General features: G+C 51.8%; 1 protein-coding gene across 1 annotated transcript; it reads left to right on the top strand.

Annotated features, from left to right (window-relative positions):
- Positions 1–7,141: 7,141 nt before the first annotated feature.
- Positions 7,142–8,074, top strand: LOC139604035 (olfactory receptor 14A16-like). Its single transcript, XM_071455022.1, has one exon. It carries the CDS (start codon positions 7,142–7,144, stop codon positions 8,072–8,074), a length of 933 nt encoding a protein of 310 aa, XP_071311123.1.
- Positions 8,075–19,298: the final 11,224 nt, after the last annotated feature.

Here is a 19,298-nt window from a genome sequence, read left to right as displayed (position 1 = left end):
AGAGGAAGTAGTGGTGGTATATGTTGAAGGACATCAAAAAGGGGCACAAGGGAACAATTTAGTTGATTTAGAGGCTAAAACTGCAACTGAATCAGAGACAGAAAAACTAATAATAGTATTAACACCCATGAGAGAAATGCAAAAAGTCCCTGCATTCAGTGGGACAGAAGAGGAAGAACTCCTTAAAATAGAAGTCAAGAAAGATAACAAAGGGAAGTGGAGATCAGCAGATGGGAGGCAAATGTTGAATAAACCCCTTGCCAAGAAAATGCTAGAAGGCATACATGGGACAACATATTGGGGTACACAAGTACTAAGTGATCAATTTCTGAGGGATTTGGGATGCATAGGAATTTTTGGGATAGCTAAGCAGGTGACTGAATGGTGTGTGATATGTCAACAAGTAAATCAGAAGATCATGAGGAAAACACCCAGAGGAGGGTGAGAAGTAACCTTACAGCCTTTTCAAAACATCCAAGTAGACTTTACTGAGCTTCCCCAGGTACAACAGTGGAAGTTTTTGCCAGTGATAGTAGATCATGTGACTCATTGGGTAGAGATGGTGCCCACTGTGAAAGCCAATGCCAATGTTGTGAGTAAAACGCTTCTAGAATCAATCATTCCCCGATATGAGATGGCAAACAGGATTGATTCCGACTGGGGAACTCACTTCACATTAAAGATATTGCAGAAAGTTGTTCAGGCCCTGTGAGTAAAATGGGAATTACACACTTCATGGCATCCACAGAGTTCCCGTTGGGTTGAGAGGATGAATCAATCTCTTAAAAGAGCTCTAGTTAAGATAATGATTGAAACCTGAATGTCATGGATAAAATGTCTCCCTTTGGCCTTATTAAGAATTAGAACCCAACCCCGGCCAGATCTGGGGCTGTCACCCTATTAAATGATGTTTGGGTTTCCCTTCCTGACCTCACCCCAGAAGGCTGCCACCTATGAGGAAGGGGAAGCCAATGCCAAGAAATAAGTGATGTCTATAGCACAAACCTTAGAAGGGCTAAGACATAAAGGGGCAATTCCTCAAACTACCACCCTGGATTTCAGAATCCATAATATTAATCCCGGGGATTGGGTGATGATTAAGCCATGGAGAGATCAGCCTCTAACTCCTCAGTGGGAAGGTCCCTTTCAGGCACTGCTCAGCACCGAATCGGCCGTGCGAGCTGCAGAGCGGGGATGGACTCATGGCAACAGAGTCAAAGGCCCAGGAGAAGAACCCAAAGAGTGGACTATAACATCCTGGCTGGGTGAAACAAGATTGACTCTCAAGCAGAGACTGAGACAACCAGAAAAACACCAAGATGCTCAAAAAGTAGAGTCAAGCTTCCACCAACCAGCTCGAGAACTGTCTTGCTGTTTTCATGGGTGAGAATTACCAGCATCTGTTGAGGAGAAGTACACAAGGGACTGTAAAAGGTAATGGGGCAGCTTCTTCAAGAAAATAAGACAAAGGAAGGAGGGCAAGGCCGGGTTGGCCCCTTTGTTTGTTACCAAGAAGGCTCCATAGCCCTGCTGTGGGTAGCAACCCTGTAGGCATGGTAAGGTAGGGACAAAAGGCCATTCCAGACCTCTGTAATTCCTTAGTTGTCTTTTAATTCAACAGGGACTGGCGGGCAGGACTGAGTTGGCCTCTGTACTCACCCCTAAGATGCACCAACTATGGGTAGCAGCCACATAGGCACGGTAGATGGGAGTCAAAGCCACACTCTGGGATGCCCTTTTGTCCATTCCAAATGAGTGTGTCTAAGGAAAACCTGAGATTTTTTCTCCTGTTCCCACTGTCCTTGCCCACATCAACAGATGCTGGTATGACTCATTCAAGAGACAAAGAAAATTTTTTACTTAACTGTTTGAGCAAAATGACTTCTAGAAAAAGAAAAAGGGGGTTTGTTATAGATGCGTAATCCTAAGGTTGACTCTCACAATTAAGGGTTGGATATTAAATACATGTTAGGAGAAGTTTTGTAGCTGTATAGTTATCCTTCCCCTCCCCCTTGCATTGCTATCACAGGATGGCCTCAGTAGTTGGGGCATTTGGGAGGGTTGGCTTGTTCCTATGGCAGCACCTGACTGTGGTGATGTTCACAGGGGTTCTTGGATGAGGGAAGAGATGAGAATGTTGACTCCATGTTTCAGAAGGTTTATTTATTATTTTATTATATATATTACATTAAAACTATGCTAAAAGAATAGAAGAAAAGGTTTCATCAGAAGGCTAGCTAAGCTAAGAATAGAATGGAATGATAACAAAAGCTTCTGTCTCAAACAGAGAGTCCAAGCCAGCTGACCATGATTGGCCATTAATTAGAAACAACTCTATGAGACCAATCACAGATCCACCTGTTGCATTCCACAGCAGCAGATAACCATTGGTTACATTTTGTTCTGAGGCCTCTCAGCTTCTCAGGAGGAAAAATCCTAAAGAAAGGATTTTTCATGAAAAGATGTCTGTGACACCTGACCTCCAATCAAGGTGTGAGACAGTGATCTCCACCACTGGACAGTGAAGAAGGAGTCGATTGACAAGACTTTGGGAGGGGCCAGAGGTATAAAAGACAGAACATCCATTTTGTAGATGAGCACACAATGACTGAATCCTTTGCTTCTCGCACTGTGTTATTTTCTTTATTCAGTCTTCTGTTGTATTTTGATAAGATCTTAATATTTTAAATTTTTGAAAGTGAAAATTGTTTCTCACATGAGGTTGGGGAATGTGGGGCAAGGTTGTCCACACTGGGTCAACTCTCAAGGTAAAACTTCTCTGACCTGGTGAGACCTCCTCAGGAGCGGCCCTACATCAATATAAATCACAGAAAGCTGCAATCAGCTCTTCTCTGAAGAGAACAGTAATAAAATACACTCTTGAAAATAGGATTACTTATTTCTTAGAAGGTCATTGAAATATTTCTTCACAACTGTAAAAGGAAATCTGCCTAATAAACGCTCCAGAGCCGAGGGAAATCAAGGCAGAGCCATGGTGTGTCAGGACTTGCTTGACCCTAATGAGCCCCGTGGTGCATTTGGAGCTGAGCCCTGGAACCTCAGGGCCTGAGATTGCACAAACCTTTCCAGGAGTCAAAGTCAGAGGAAAAACTCAGAGTGTCTCAAAGCATGAATGGGTCCCTCTGAGGTCCATCCCCAACACAGGCTCCTCATGGACTCCTGGGAGGGGAGAATTGGAGGCCAGAATTGGAAAAAACACCTCTCAGAGATTCAGAGTGGAAAGGAACATCCAGAGTACCTTAAAAACCTTGAGTATCTGAAAGCATTACTGAGCCCCACTGAGTGTCAGTACAAAGCTCTCAAGGGATTCATTAAAGCAGATAATTGAGACCATGATTGCACAAACCTCTCACAGAGTCTGTATCAAAAGGGCAACACCAAATACCTTAAAATAACTGAAGTACCCTGAAGCATTAATGAGCCCATGAGTGTCATTACTGATAAAGGCTCTCAAGGGACTAATTAAAGTAGATAATTGGGGGCTGCAACTGCACAATCCTTCTCATAGAGTCTGTATCAAAAGGCAAACACCAAGTACCTTCAAATAACTGAAGTACCCTGAAGCATTAATGAGCCCCACTGAGTGTTGTTACTGACAAAGCCTCTCCAGGGACTAATTACAGCAGATAATTGGAGACCATGATTGCACAAACCTCTCAGAGACTGCAAGGCAAAAGCCAAAGTCCTTTGAAAAACCTGCAGTCCCTGCAGGGAGCATGAAGGAGCCCCCAGGGCCATTGCTGAGCAAGGCTCCCCAGGGACTCCTTGCAGCAGATCCTTGAGGCCACAGGGATGTGGGCTAGGGGGGGATGCTGAGGGCAGCACAAGGGGCTGACAGTGCCCAGCCTGGCTGGGGCTGTGCCAGGAGGCCCCAGGGCCTCAGCACAAGGTGTCTCCTCCCAGCCCTTGCTGGCACAGACCCTGCAGTGGCCCAGGGCACCAAGACTTGGCTTCTCTTTGTCCCCACCTGTCAGCACTGCCTGCAGTTCTCTGCTCTGCCTGGGGCCTGGGGACACTTGCTCAGTCCTGTCCCTCTCTGGGACCCATTAAAAGTCCAAGAAACTTTGGAGTTGGATTCTGCCTTGGAGCTCTGGAGAGGTTTCTTCAGCTCCCTCTCAGGGACTGATGTTCAGGGCCTGAGCACAAAGGCCCAGAGGCTCATTAAAGTCCTTGTGCTGTGTCTGTGCTGCTGAGCTGGGCTGGGCTCCTGGAACAGAGGCAGCTCCTGGTCACCAAGAAGAGCTTCAAAAGCACATTTCTCTTGATGAGCAGCTCTTGTGCCAGCCCAGCAGGGCTGGGGCACTGCCTGCAGCCAGCCCGGGCACAGCCCAGAGGCACAGAGAGCTTCAATCAGTCAGGGCTGGGAAGGGGCTGAGAAGTGCCTGGGGCACAATCACTGCCAGCCCTTGGCACAGGAACCTCTGGCTGCAGGACAGTGCAGCTGCAGCTCCTGGAGCCATCTCCTCAAGCTGGAACATGCCAATGCCTGCAGAGCCTGTGAGTACATTCTCTGCTTGTCTCTTGTGCAGAGCAGCCAGGGGTGCCCAGGGCTGTCCTGCAGAGCAGGGTCCTGCAGCCCAGGGCGCTGTGCTGGGGCAGGGACTCTGCTGCCTGCCAGGGACAGCTCTCAGCCAGCCCTGGCAGCTGCTCCCAGCCCTGGGGAGAAGCTCTGGGGGGAAGGAGCCGCCCTGAGCAGGGCAGGGGCTGCTGCTGAGAGGGGCTGGGTGGGGCAGGGCTGCTCCCAGCTCCAGACCAGCCTGGGCACAGCTCCGCAGGGCACTTCCCAAAGAAGGTAAGCCTGGGATTGCTGGAAAGATCATGAGCTTTCCTGAGAGTGTTTTCCATTTCCTGCTTGAAGAAGAATGGGAACATTGGGGTGATGACAAAAAGATTTTTTTATTTTATACCATTTTCATATATTTGTAATTCTGTAAATTACTATTACATAGTTATAAATCTATATTCCTTTTTTAAGTCTATTAAACTCTTAATGAACTCCATTACTATTATACACATCTATAACTATAATCCTTTATTGACTTTATTATTTTCCCTAACCTTTTCTTTGATTTTAGAAAAATAAACTGATTGTCTAAATGCATTCCTGAAATACATATTGTATACAATACATATAGTATCCTGTATAGTTTTATTATCAGGAAGAGGACCTACAAGAAGAACATTTTGTTTTTTGACCAGAATATGAGCAGTCATAACAAAAAGTGAAGGCAGAGAAGCCCTTGGACCTACTCCAATGGGTTGAGCCAGGGATGTGTAACTGGGGTAAGTGAATCTCCTATTGGATGTTCCTGTTAAATATCCTAATTAATCAACCTTAATAAATTGTTGAAATCAGGCTCCGGGTGTGCCTCATCCCCACTGGGACACCTGACAGCTTCCAATTTATGTCTGGTTTTTACTTTACTGTTCTATCACTGTTGCAAGGGAATTTTTTTCTCTTTTGATTATAAAAAACAAGGGGATGAGAGAAACAGAACAGGAATTGTAATCCAAGAATCCCAGGACATTCTGAGTTGAAAGGGACACAGCAGAATCATCAAAGTAATGTTTGAACTTTTACAGAGACTGCAGAACTGTAAATTAAGTTGATCAGTGTCTCTGCTGGGAGCCTCCCAAAGGGCCCTCAGCCACTCCTCAGCCCTGCACAGCAGCAGCATCACCTTTGCAGGGCCCAGCAGGGCTCTCCTGAGCTGCCCTTGCCCAGCTGCACACAGAGCCTGCCCCAGCCAGGGCCCTGCACACAGGCAGGTTTCTGTAGGGCCCCAGCCAGGGCACACAGGCTGGCATGGGCTCTGTGAGCGCTGGCAGGGACAAGGCTCCTCTCAGGAGGGAATGTCCAGGCCCAGGGAGATGCTCAGGGAAGGAGAGGGGGCTGAAGAGAGCAGGGCTGGGGCAGGAGGGCACTGTTGGTGTGTGGGAGGTGCCGGGCACAGCTGGGCACGGGAACACTGTCCTGAGTGCCCGGCTGTCTCTGCCCTGCCCTCTCAGGCACAGCACCACAACATCTGCTCTTGGTTCTGCCCTGCCCTGACATTGGCACTGTAATCTGCTGCTCTCAGGGAGGCTCTGGCATCTGCAGCAGCTGAGTCAGGCTCTGCCCTTGGCATTCCTGCCATGCAGGGCTATCCATAGGAATGGGGTGTCCAAGCTTCCCTGGCACCTGTGGGGCTGTGGGCAAAGCAGTCCATGGCAAAGGGGAATGAGCTGAGCCCCCTCCCTGAGATGCCATCATGGGCACAGCCAGGGATCTCCTTGCTGTGCCCTGCCAGGCTCTGAGCTTCCCTGCTGGGTGCAAATCTGTGCCAGAGCCTCTGGGAGTTCCCTGGATGTGCCACGGGGAAGGGCAGAGCTGCCACAGCTGAGGAAATGCTGCTGGGTTTGCCAAGGGAGCCGTGAGTGTCCTTGGCACAAGGGGGTGCTGAGACCTTGCCCAGAGACCTTGAGAGAGGGTGAGACATTCAGGGATCCCTCTGCTCTGGGCAGGGTCTGGTTTATCCCAGGCTGACCCGGGAGTGTGACTGTGCTCTGATTGCAGCCAAAGGTGCAAAGCCAGGGCAGCTGGGAACAAGCCCATCCAGCCCCTCACCTTCCCTGAGCCACGGGGAATCCTTTGCCTCTCCCATCTCTCAGTGGCAAGCTCTGAGTGCAGCAGAAATGCTGGCGATTTCTGACCTCAGAGAGCCAGGAATGATGTGTGGGTAGGAAGACAATTCCTTAAACCAGCTCCTGCCATCCATGTCCTATAGGACTGTGAGTGCAGATGCTACCAAGTCTGTCTGCATTAGGAGTGATTCCCCTGACAAATCTTGAATATCCAACCTTGTCCTTCTGCCTCATGGCCACAAACCCAGGACAGTAGGGCAGGGATGGCTCCTCGAGAGCCCCCATGCACAGGCCTGGCTGCTCCTGGCACACTCAGCCAGCACAACTGGAGCTCAGGCAGGGACCTGGGTGAAGGTTTTCCCAGAGCAGGAACAAGGCTGGGTGAGTCCCAGCGGGGCAGTCTGCAGGGAATCGCCCAGGTTTGGCCCAAAGCAGCCTGTGCTGACTTGTCACTGTCCTTTCTCCATGAACAGGTGCCCATGTGCAGCCCCAGAAAATGTCCAACAGCAGCTCCATCAGGCACTTCCTGCTGCTGGCATTGGCAGACACGCGGCAGCTGCAGCTCCTGCACTTCTGCCTCTTGCTGGGCATCTCCCTGGCTGCCCTCCTGGGCAACGGCCTCATCATCAGCGCCGTAGCCTGCGGCCACCACCTGCACACGCCCATGTTCTTCTTCCTGCTCAACCTGGCCCTCGCTGACCTGGGCTCCATCTGCACCACTGTCCCCAAAGCCATGCACAATTCCCTCTGGGACACCAGGAACATCTCCTACACTGGATGTGCTGCTCAGCTCTTTTTCTTTATGTTCTTCATCTCAGCAGAGCTTTGCCTCCTGACCGTGATGTGCTACGACCGCTACGTGTCCATCTGCAAACCCCTGCACTACGGGACCCTCCTGAGCAGCAGAGCTTGTGCCCACATGGCAGCAGCTGCCTGGGCCAGTGCCTTTCTCAATGCTCTCATGCACACGGCCAATACATTTTCCCTGCCCCTGTGCCATGGTAATGCCCTGGGCCAGTTCTTCTGTGAAGACCCACAGATCCTCAAGCTCTCCTGCTCACACTCCAACCTCAGGAAACTTGGGCTTATTGTAGTTAGCCTTTGTTTATCATTTGGCTGTTTTGTGTTCATTGTTTTCTCCTATGTGCAGATCTTCAGGGCTGTGCTGAGGATCCCCTCTGAGCAGGGATGGCACAAAGCCTTTTCCACCTGCCTCCCTCACCTGGCCGTGGTGTCCTTGTTTATCAGCACTGGCACATTTGCTCATCTGAAGCCCCCCTCCAACTCCTCCCCATCCCTGGATCTGTCAGTGTCAGTTCTGTACTCGGTGGTGCCTCCAGCCCTGAACCCCCTCATCTACAGCCTGAGGAACCAGGAGCTCAAGGCTGCAGTGTGGAGACTGATGACTGGATGCTTTCAGGGACATTAATGTGCTGGCCAATTTCTGCAAATCACTTGCAATAGAAGTCATATTTGATATTTCTAGTGGGTTTGGTTGTGATGGCATGTTTTCCTTTGTTTTAGGTATTCATATTGTCCACAATAAAAAGCCACTGTTTGTACCAATTCTCATTTTGTTTCTCTCCACCTTCACTGTGGCCACAGACTGTGTCAAGGAGGGGCTGTGCTCTCGGTGCCTTTAAAGGAACTAAAGGATGTCCCAGCAGAGTTTTCTGCAGAGATGCCCTTTTGTTGCCATCTCTGGAGCTGCAGCAGCAATGTCTGTGTGCAGAGCTGGGGCAGATCAGTGCTGGCCCAGCAGCTGTGCCCAGCAGCAGCAGCAGCAGCAGCACTTGGTGTTGCCAGTGCTGCTGCCGTGGCCCTGCCCCGCTGCCCTGGTGGCCCTGGTGTTGCTGCAGGGCCTGAGTGCTCTCGGGGCCAGGCACAGCCCTGGGGGTGGCAGTGCCAGGGCTGCAGCAGGGACAGGCCATGGGCACTGCTGGGGCAGCGCTGACGCCTCAGGCCAGGCCCTGGGGGCTCCAGGCTCCTTGCCCAGGCTCTCTCCAGAACACGGCCAGGACAATGCTCAGCACAGAAACCCCCGTGAGCAGCCCCAGGCTGGCCGTGGGCAGGCTGGGGGCAAACAGCATGGCTGGGGCTCTGCAAGGGCCCTGGGGCAGACGGGAAGGAGCAGCAGAGCAGGGGCTGATCCATGCCCAGTGCGCTGCACAGCCCAGGGCAGCGTCCCAGAGCGTCCTCATGCAGCTGCCAACAACATCCCCCCTCTGCAGCCCTGGCCTCTCCCCCAGCTCACACAGGTGCCCCATCCTTGCAGGCACAGACACGGCAGCACTGCCTCAGCAGCCCCTGTTTGCATTGCCCACAGCAGGGCCAGCACCCCCATGCTGTTGCTGTGGGGACATGAACCTGAGGGAGCACAAATGCCATCAGCCCCTGGGGCCAGCAAGGCCTGCGGGACACCAGGGAAACCACTCAGCTTTGTCCTGGCCTCTGCACTCAGCCAGAAAGTTTGTTCCCATCAGCTGGGAGTTTCCTGTGCCACTGCAGACGCTGTTGCTCAGAGCCAGGGCTGCCTGGCAGCCACCCCCAAACTGCCCTCAGCATTTCCTGTGTGCCACCTTTGCTTTCTTTACTCTTCCTTGGTACAGATTTCTTCCTCTTGCCCAGCCCTGTCCCCTGCCCTGCAAACAGCCCATCCCTGTTTGCTCTTTCCTCTCTGGCCCCACTCCCATTGCAGTTCATGACTTGGCCCCATGGGAACGTCCCTTGGGCAGCAGGATCATCCTACAAGTGCTGCAGGAATTGTCTGCAGGCTCCTGCAGTGCCTGCTGCTGCTCCCTTGCCACAGGCACCCCAGGCCAGGGGGGCACATCTGGGCTGCTGTGTCTGCCTCGGGGGCTCCCTGTTCTGGGCAATGAGGAGGAGCTGCAGAGGCTCTGCAGGACTGACAGGATGGGCTTTGGGGCTGCCAGGAGAAGCTGAGGGACCTGGGCTGCTGGAGCTTCTGAAGAGGAGGCCCAGGGCTCATCCTGCACCTGCTCCTAGGGTGGTTTCAGAGAATCCCAGAATCAGCAAGGCTGGAAAAGACCTTGGAGATCATCAAGTCCAACCTGTGCCCTGACACTGCCTTGTCCCCCTTGAGCCTCCTCTTCTCCAGGATAAACAACCCCAGCTCCCTCAGCCACTCCTCACAGGACTTGTGTTCCAGACCCCTCCCCAGCCCTGTTGCCCTTCTCTGGACATGCTCCAGCCCCTCCATGTCCTTCCTAAATTGAGGAGCCCAGAATTGGACACAGCACTCGAGGTGCTGCCCAAGCAGTGCTGAGCACAGGGGAAGAATCCCTGCCCTGCTCCTGCTGGCCACACCATTCCTGATCCAGGCCAGGAGCCATTGGCCTTCTTGGCCACCTGGGCACACTGCTGCCTCATGTCCAGCCTGCTGTCCATCAGTCCCTGCAGGTCCCTTTCTGCCGGGCTGCTCTCCAGCCACTCTGTCCCCAGCCTGTAGAGCTGCAGGAGTTGTTGTAGCCAAAGTGTAGGACCCAGCACTTGCACTTGTTAAACCTCACCTTGTTGGATTTGGGCCCTGGATCCTGCCTGTCCAGGGCCCTGTGCAGAGCCCTCCTACCCTCCAGCAGATCCACAATCACACCCAGCTTGGTGTCATCCGCAAATTTGCTGATGATGGACTCAATCCCCTCATCCAGATCATCAATGCAGATATTGAAATCCACGCTGGCTGGCTCTGATCCCTGGGCCATCCTGTGGGTGCCCTGTGATGGCACTCAAGGTGATCTGTTCCATAACCTTGCCGGGCACCCAGGTCAGGCTGACAGGCCTGGAGTTCCCCAGCTCCTCCTTCCAGCCCTTCCTGGGGATGGGCTCACACTGGCACCTCCAGTGCTCTGGGCCCTCCCTGCTGAGCCAGGACTGATGGTAAATGATGGAGAGCAGCTTGGGGAGCTCATCCACCAGCTCCCTCATCCCCCTAGGATGGATCCCATCTGATCCCATACACCTGTGAGCATCTGAGTGGCTCAGCAGGTCCCCAGCTGCTTCCTCCTGGATTCCAGGGGGCTGTTCTGCTCCCTGTGCCAATCTACCAGCTCAGGAGATCACTTGTCTTGAGGACAACCTGTCCTAATATTAAAAAATTGAGAAAAACAAGGTGTTAAGTAGCTTAGCCATTTCCTTGTCTTTAGTTACTATTTTCTCCACTTTATCTAAGAAAGAGTAGAGGTTCTCCTTCTCCCTCCTTTTTGCTATTAAATTTTATATAAAAACTACTTCACATTTTTTTTACAGATGCTGCCAGGTTAATTTCTAATTCAGCTTTAACCTGTCAACTTTTTTTTCTGTATAACCTAACTACATCCTTAAACACTTTCTGAGTTAATGGTCCTTTTTCCCCCTGAGTTCCCACAAAAGCTCCATGGACAGCCAGGACAGTCCTTTTCCTCACCAGCTCATCTTTTGCCACACTGGGACAGGCTGTTCCTTCCCCCTTAAGATTACTTTCTTGAAATGTGTTCATCCTTCCTGGACCCCTTTTTTTTAATGGCTCTTTCCCTTAAAAGAATCCATACATGATTCGGTACTCCCCAAATCAGCATCCTAAACAGGCCAAAGCCTGCCCTTCCTAATTCCAGTGTCAGCAATAAAGAGATTGAACTGACCAGGCCCCAACCCTGAGCTGTGGGGACAACCCTGAATGTGATTCCATTTATGAGCTGCTCTGAGTTGCAGGGATTGGATGATTGGATGAGGGAAATGGTGGTGTGGGGGTAGGGACAAAGTCTGATTGATTGTAAGCCATGAAGGGTCTGGATTTTCATACCAGTCTGGATTTTCATACCTGTTCAAACTTCATGAGGAGGTGCTAGGGATAAATATCAACTGGACAGTGCTGATATCAATCCATAAACCGGAGAAGGTAAAAGGACAGAACAGTTCTCTCTGCATTGTTTTCAATATTTTATATTCACCTCGAATATACTTCTGAAATCTGACTAATTAGCCACAGAAGAATTGAAAACTTAAATTTTTCCCAAGGGCTTTTCTTCTTCCAGCGTTTTGAAAAAATGTTTATGAGCTTCTCTCACTGAATTCCTGAACTGAAGAGCTCAAGAAAGACAAGGCCTCTGGAGTAGGAAAATTCATCAGCAACCTCCAAGTGGCTGCAGATCAACCTCCATCAGAGCAGCAATGAACAGAAATGGGCACAGCTTTGTGGCTGCTGCCCCAGCTTTGGCATGGGCCCTGTGCCTGGAGCAGGAGCAGCTCTTGAGGGCCCCAAGGCTGGGGCTCTTGTGCTGCCCTGGGCAGATGGGATGGCAGCAGGGGCTGCAGAGCTCTCAGCACCTCAGCCCAAGGGGAGCAGGGCAGCCAGGGAGCCTCCTTTGGCCTTGGCCAGGCACCTTCCCCCATGGCTGGGGCTGAGTCCTGTGGCAGCTGCAGCTGCTGCTGTGGCCTTGGCAGGGGCTGAGGCCGTGGGGCCAGTGCCCAGAGCAGCCTGGCCTGAGCAGAGCTGTGGGGCCAGAGCCGGCTGGGCTGGGCTGGGCTCAGAGAGGCCCTTGGTGCTGCCCAGAGCTCAGGGCAGCTGGCAGAGCTTGCAGGGAGCTGGGCTGGGCTCCGAGAGCCTGGCCCAGAAACCATCAGTGTCCATCTCAGCCTGGCTGAGCGTGCAGGGGCAGGACTCAGGCCAGGCCTTGTGGGGCAGGGCCAGCGCCTGTGCAAGGCATTGCAAACAGGCAAGTGGCCCAGAGAGGGGGCTGCTCTGTGCCCTTGGTGGCAGGGACAGAGCAGGGAGGGGGGCCAGGACATTTGTCAGCGCCAGCCTCTGTGCCCATGCGTTGGCAGCCCTGTCTGCTGAGCCCAGCTTTGGCCTAGGCTGAGTTTGGCTGTGGCCCAGCTCCATCCTCCTGCAGGGCTCAGGGCCTGTTCCCGGCCATGGCCAGCCCTGGCTGCCTCTCTGCTGGCCCAGAGGCCGGCAGAGCCCAGGGCAGGGCTGTCTGTGCAGCCCCACAGGTGCCACGGGCTCTGCAGGAGCTGGCAGAGGCTGCCCAGCAGGGAGGCCATGGGGCACAGAGCCCCAAGGCTGCTGTGGGCACCACGGCACAGGGGCCGTTCCCAGCCGCAATGCTCCTGGCCTGGGCTGGGCCTGCACAGGGGCTGGGCCACCATGGCTGGGCCAGCACAGGGCCACAAAGGGGCCACGCAGCCGCTGCCAGGGCTGACAGCAAGGCCAGGCACACACAAGCAATTGCTGAGCATGGCCTGCGCTGGCCAGGCCTGACTGGGCCAAAGGCAGAGCTCAGCTGCCCTTGGGGGCTGCAGCAACACTCCAGAGCCCAAAGAGCCTCCATGGCTGGGCTGGAGACCAAGGCTGCAGCAGGGAAATGCAAGGCTGCTGTGGGATGGGGAGGTCATTGAATTCCAGCACACACCTCAGCTCTCTGATGATCCCAGCACCATGCTGGGCCCTGTTTCAGACTGGAGCAGAGCAGATGTTGATGGCACAGGAGCCCTGCGGGGCTAACAGGGACCTGCAGCTTGCAAGGTGCTCTGCTCTCCCTCAGGTGCTCTCAGAGAGATCCAATCCCAGCTCAGCCCCTCAGGGCACAAGTGGCACTGCCTGTTCATGGGCACACAACTGGTGTCAGCCTGGAAAGGGGCACAGGTGTCAATGCCTGTTTTTTTCCTAATATACAAGAAAATCGTTATTATGTAGGTAATCTGAGTTCTTTTGAGAAATGCAAAGTTTTCCCATCAGGAACAGGAATTTTCTGGATCTACTGGATTGTTCTACTAATGGCAGGAGAAGAAATGCTGATGATTCCATCTACTTGTGTCACCAATATTCAGTCTATTATTTAATCTCCTTTTTTCATCAGGTGCTTTTAGCTCTCCTGATGAAATGGCCATGTCTAAGTGGCCATCTCTTCACTAGACTGGCTGGATCTATGTCCTTTCCATTGCTCCCAGATTTCGTCCTCCAGATGCTCTCTGGTCATTCAAGTGCCTCTCAACTGACTGGTTTCATGCTTTAAGCTCTAGGAAGTTGCCCAGTCTTTCTGATGTTAAAATAAATACCATATTAGTCAACATCTTAATTGTGTTTATATCTATCACAGAATTTTGTTTTCTTATGTCCTTGTCTAGAACTTTTCCTTTTCGGAAATGCCTTGGGGACCTGGACATGTCAGATGCTGCTGGGACATCCCAGAGAGCTGAGGGAAGAGCTGTGATGGTTATTAAACTGTTCAAATGTTCAGCTTGTGTTTGCTGGCAAGAAACCTTTCTGTGCCTCTGAGTGTCACCAGTCCCTGAGCCCAAAGGACACAAACCTGATGAGTTGTGGTTCCCACTGCAGGGGCTGCACTTGGACCTTGGCTCTGCACAGGAAAGCTCTTCATCCCCTTTCTCTCTTTTGCTACCTCTGGGCATGGAGGGAGCTCCTGACTTCAGCGTGTGACTCGTGTGTGCAAAGAGCAAATCTGGGCAGAATTGGGGCAGGGAGGGTTTGGGGGGACCTTGGGATCTGTGCTGGGCACAGAAGGTGTTCTCCATTGCTCTGAGACTGTCTGCTGTGCAAAGTGGATTTAATATCCAGCAGAGGAATGACTTTGGCATTTGATGGAGCTGTGCCTTCCCTTGGCTTTGTTGGCTGACAAGAAATGAACATCCCTCTGTGTCTCGAGCAGCTCCTTCTCCAAGGAAAGCAGGTGGGAGTTGGAGCCAAGGAACTGAAAGCTGCAGGTGCAGCCTGGGCTGGAGGGAGCTCAGATTTGCGCAAAGGCTGCTCTGAGTGCCAGGGCTTGGATGGGGGAAATGGTGGGCTGGGGGTAGGGACCGAGTCTGATTGATTGTCAGCCATGAAGGGTCTTGATTTTTATATCCAAACTGCATGAGGAGGTACTTGGACTCAGTGTCAATTGGAGATTGCACATATCAGTGAATTAACTGGAAAACAAAACTAAACAGGACCTAAAAAATGTTTTCTCGCTGTCTTTTTAAATATCATGTATTCAGTTTCAATACACTACTGAGATCTACTTAACCACAAAGGATTTGAAAATTAAAATCAAATTATTCCCAGAGGCTTGGCTTGTTCAGGTGTTCTGAATGTCAATGAGCCCTGGGACACTGAATTCCTGCACTGAAGAGCTGAAGGCTGAACAAGCCTCTGGAGCAGTGAAATTCAGCAGCAGCCTCCAAGTTGCTGAGGATGTCAGCAGCCCCCCCGAGGCCATCCCTGCCCAGAGACCGTGGGGGAATGGGCAGACAAGGAGAGCGTCCCTGGGGCTGGGGCAGCACAACTCAGAGGCACCAGCGGCTCCAGCTGGGCAATGGAGTGTGGAATGTGGCTGGGAAAGCCCTGCCTGGGCTGGGCCAAGCAGGACTCACAAGCCCTGACTCCCATCCCCCAAACAACTCTCTCAAGGAGACATTTAAAAGGAATTACATTTGTTTGTGTCTTCTGAGTTGGAGAAATACCAACAAGGGATTGTCAGGAGCTCAAAGCAACAAAACAGACTTTACTGGCAAATTTAGAAAATCAGAGAAACTTTGGCAAAAGGTTTAATATGACATTCAATCAACACAAAACACTTCTCAAAGCATTAACTTGGCCCATTCAACTTCACAAACTCGTAGTTTGTTCAATTTTAATTTAGTCAAAATTTGCAAGGGGACAAAAATAGAAGAAGACACAGGATGAGAGAAAAATGTGACATAGAGATGCACTGTTCAGATGGAAATTCCAAGAGGAGGTAGGGTCAAGATGTGTGCTTGCCTTGTGTTCAGCCTTCAATACCCCTTGGTCTCCCTGGGCCCTTCCCCCAGGTGGGGCTTGGGCTCATTTGGTCCCTCAGGAGCTGGGCTGGGGCTGCAGAGGTGGCTGTGGAGCATTGCCTGTGCTGTGCCAGGGCCTGGCAGCCACTGCTGGGCTGGGATAGAGGCTCTGGGGGGATTGGGGTTCCAGGGCAGGGCAGGGCTGGGCTTCCAGGGCAGGGCAAGGCTGGACCTGCCCCTTCCTCCCCCACACATGAAATGTTTCCAGCCAACAATCTCCTCCAGGCTGTCACAATAGGGAATGTTGGAGGTGGAACCCAAATTTGACCTTGGGCACCTGGTTGAGAAGGACAGTTCTTTTACATAGGAAGGAAAGCACAGAGCCCCAGTGTTTGGAAGGCAGGTGAGAGCCTTAAAAGGCCAGCCAGACTTGTCAGGAATGGCAGATTTTTTCTGAAAACAGGCTTTGGATTTAAGGAATTTTGGAGGTGTCATCCAAATCACAGCCATGGGCACCAGGAGAAGCAGCACAGTTTTTTCCCATAGCAAGGAAAGCATGGAGCCTTCTCCAATGTTTTGGGGACAGATGGAAGGTGACTGTTGTGAAAGAAGACAGACTTGTTCTGGCAAGATTCCTATGGAACAATCCCTGGGTATAAGGAAATTTGGAGATGAAATCCCAGTTCTGGTCATGGGTGCCTGGAGGAGAAGGACAGATCTTTTCCATATGAAAGAAAGTACAGAGCCCCAGTGTTTCATTAGCAGATGAGAAGAGACCCTCAACAGGCCAAGGTCAGCTGAACCAGTCAGGCAGTCAACGGGAGGCCAAACCAGCCAGAGCTGTTCTGTGTTCCTTTGGTTTTATGGTGCCCCATTGTGTCACAATGGCCCCTTGATTATAGGAAGCCCTGCAGTGTCTAAATGGACCCTTGGTTCACTGGAGTCCCACAGTGTCACAATGGCCCCAAGGTTCCAGAAGGCCCCCACAATGTAACAGGACTCCTGTGTTCCATGAGCCCTGCAATGTCACAATGGACCTTTGAACCTTGGGGGTTTGCAGTGTCACAGTGGTCTCCTTTGGCTCTGCAGTGTCACAATGGACCATTGATGACAGGAGGCCCCTCTCTGTCACCCTGGAGCTTTGGTTCCATGCAGCCCTGCAGTGTCTCAATGGACTCCTTTGGCTCCACAGTGTCACAAATGACCACTAATGACATCAGGCCCTGCAGTGTCACAATGGAGTTTTGGTCCCATGCAGCCCTGCAGTGTCACAAAGGCCTCTTGTTTTCACGGGGCCCCAGAGTATCACAATGATCCTCTTGGTTCTGTGGGGACCCCCAGGGTCACCATGGTCTCACCGGTTCCATGAGACCTCACAGTGTCACAATGCTTTGCCTATTCCATTAGCCCACATAGCATAAAAATGGTCTCCATCATTCCATGAATCCCCTCAGTGTTGCAGTAGACCTTTGGCTTCATTGGGTCTCACAGTGTTCCAATGGCCCCTTGGTTCCTTGACACCCCTAAGTGTCACAAGGGTCTCCACAGTTCCATGAGGCCCCACAGTGTCACAATGGACCCTTGGTTTGATGGGGCCTCTCAGTGTCACAATGATCCCTACATTCCATGGAGTCACACATGGAATGGAACTGTGTGGCTCCATGGAATGTAGGGATCATTGTGACACTAGCTTGGGGACCCAGGGGGACAGGGGACCCCACTGTGCCCAAGCAGCCTTTGACTTTTCTGAGGTAAACTGTGAGGGGAGGCTGGGGTGGATTGACCTCCTCAGTGACCTCAAACATTCCCTTTGATGTCACACAACCACCTGTGATGTCACACAGATACTGTGATATCACAGAGCTATCTTTCGTATGTCACCCAGTAATGTCATACAGCAGTGCTGTGATGTCAGAGAAGATTGTGATGTCACAAAGTCACTCTGTGATATTGTAGTCTCTTCTGTGATGTCACAGCCTGCTCTATGATGTTTCACAGCCACCTGGTGATCTCACAACCCACTCTCTGATGCCACAGAGCCACCCTCTATCATGGCAGAATCTGCTCTATGGCCTCATATCCTACTCTGTGATGTCACAGACAGCTGTGTGATGTCACAACTCCCTCAGTGATGTCACAAAGCCCTCAAGAACTCAGTTACATTGAAACACTGAAGTTTCTTGGACTTTGAAGAGATCCCTATCAGGGACACAACTGAGAAAGTGTCCCCAGGTTCCAGGTAGAGCAGAACACTGGAGGCAGTGATGACAGCTGGGGACAAACAAGGAAAAGGTGTCTCTGGTGCTGAGCAAACCTGGATGTGTTCCAGGAATGCAAAGGGCCAAGGCCTGAGCCCCAGCCCCTGGTCAGACAGATCCTGTCCCTCCCTCCTTGCTCAGGGCTCTTCCCAGGATGGGCACTGGCATGTGGGGATGGGCAATGCCAAGGGCAGGAGCATGGGGTGGCCCCGGCCAGGCTGCTGAGCAGGGACAAGGAGGCAATGAGGCCCCAGGCCTGCAAGGGTCACTTGTCCCCTCACGGCCTCAGGCCCAGGGCCAGCAGCCATGGCCAAAGTGCTGCCCAAGTTGGCTCTGGCAGGGCTGTCTTGCAGCTGCTGCCCATCCCTGTGCCCTGTGCAGCCCAGGCTGTCCTACAGTGTTCCTGCCCTGCGCCTCTGTCCCTGCAGGCTGTGGGCATCCCCTGGCTGCCCCACCTGGCTGGGCCCTTCCTTTGCTGACAGCTCTGCCTCCTGCCTGCCTCTGCCTGCCCACACAAAGCCTTGGCCTGATATCAAAAGGGTTAATTCCATTTTCACTGTGCCTGTGAACTTTTAGTACAGGAATAAGGCATTCAGGTGCTGCTTTCTCACCAAGGATGGTTGGAAGACAAGAAGAAGACATTTGGCTCAAGATTGCAGTGACAGAAAATCGAAGGACTGAGTCTGGGAACTTGAGGTGGGTTTTATGGGTAAATTGTAATATGCATGTAGTGATGCTGGTAGAATTACATGTCCACATAAGGTTACGAGTTATATCTCACTAGACCTCAGACCCGAATAAATGATATCCTCTTAAATAAGAAATTAGTGTTAAGGAGTCTTAATCTGATATTTTGGATATTTGGTGGTGGTGGGGCCTCCTAGAACAAGGAGTCAGCTGTGACACTGAGCAAAGTCAGGGCACAAAGGGTCCTTTTTGTGTCTGCAGAACCCCATGTAACCAAAATCCGTTTTGCTACATCGGGGTCACATTGAACCAATGGTCCATTGTGATACTGCAGCTCCAAGGAGACCATTGTGACTTAGGAACCTCATGGAACCAGGAGTCCATTGTTCCACTGTGGGGCCCTGTCCAACCAAGGGCATGACAGTGACTTTGTGGGGCCTTATGGAACAATGGAGATTATTCTCACACTTTGGGACCCAATGGAACCAAAGGGCCATTACAGCATGGCAGGGCCTCATGGAACCAAGGGGTCTCCAGTGAACCCTGTGGGTCTCCAGGGGATGAAGGGTCCAGTGGAACCAAGGATACCATTGTGACACTCTGGGGCCTCATGGAACCAAAGGTCCATTGTGACACAACAGGGCCTCATGGAACCATGGAGGCCATTTTTACACTTTGAGGCCTTGTGGAACCAAAGGTCTTTTGTGGCACTTCAGAGCCTTGTGGAGCCAAGGGGACCACAGAGACACTGTGGGGCTCAGTGAAACCAATGGTCTGTCGTGACACTGCAAGGCCTTATGGAATCATGGAGACCACTGTGACACTACATGGCGTCACTGAACCAAGGGGCCATTGTGACACTACAAGACCTCATGGAAGCAAGGAACCATTGTGACACTATGGAGTCTTGGCAGGCCAAGGGACAGTTGTCACACTGTGTGGCACCATGGAACC

The sequence above is a fragment of the Agelaius tricolor genome, unplaced genomic scaffold (genome assembly GCF_023055355.1).
Source record: "Agelaius tricolor isolate 1412-34295 unplaced genomic scaffold, bAgeTri1.0.p SCAF_43, whole genome shotgun sequence".
NCBI lineage: Eukaryota > Metazoa > Chordata > Aves > Passeriformes > Icteridae > Agelaius > Agelaius tricolor.
The sequence above is the reverse complement of the archived record's forward strand: the minus strand, read 5'-3'. Positions and strand labels throughout refer to the sequence as shown.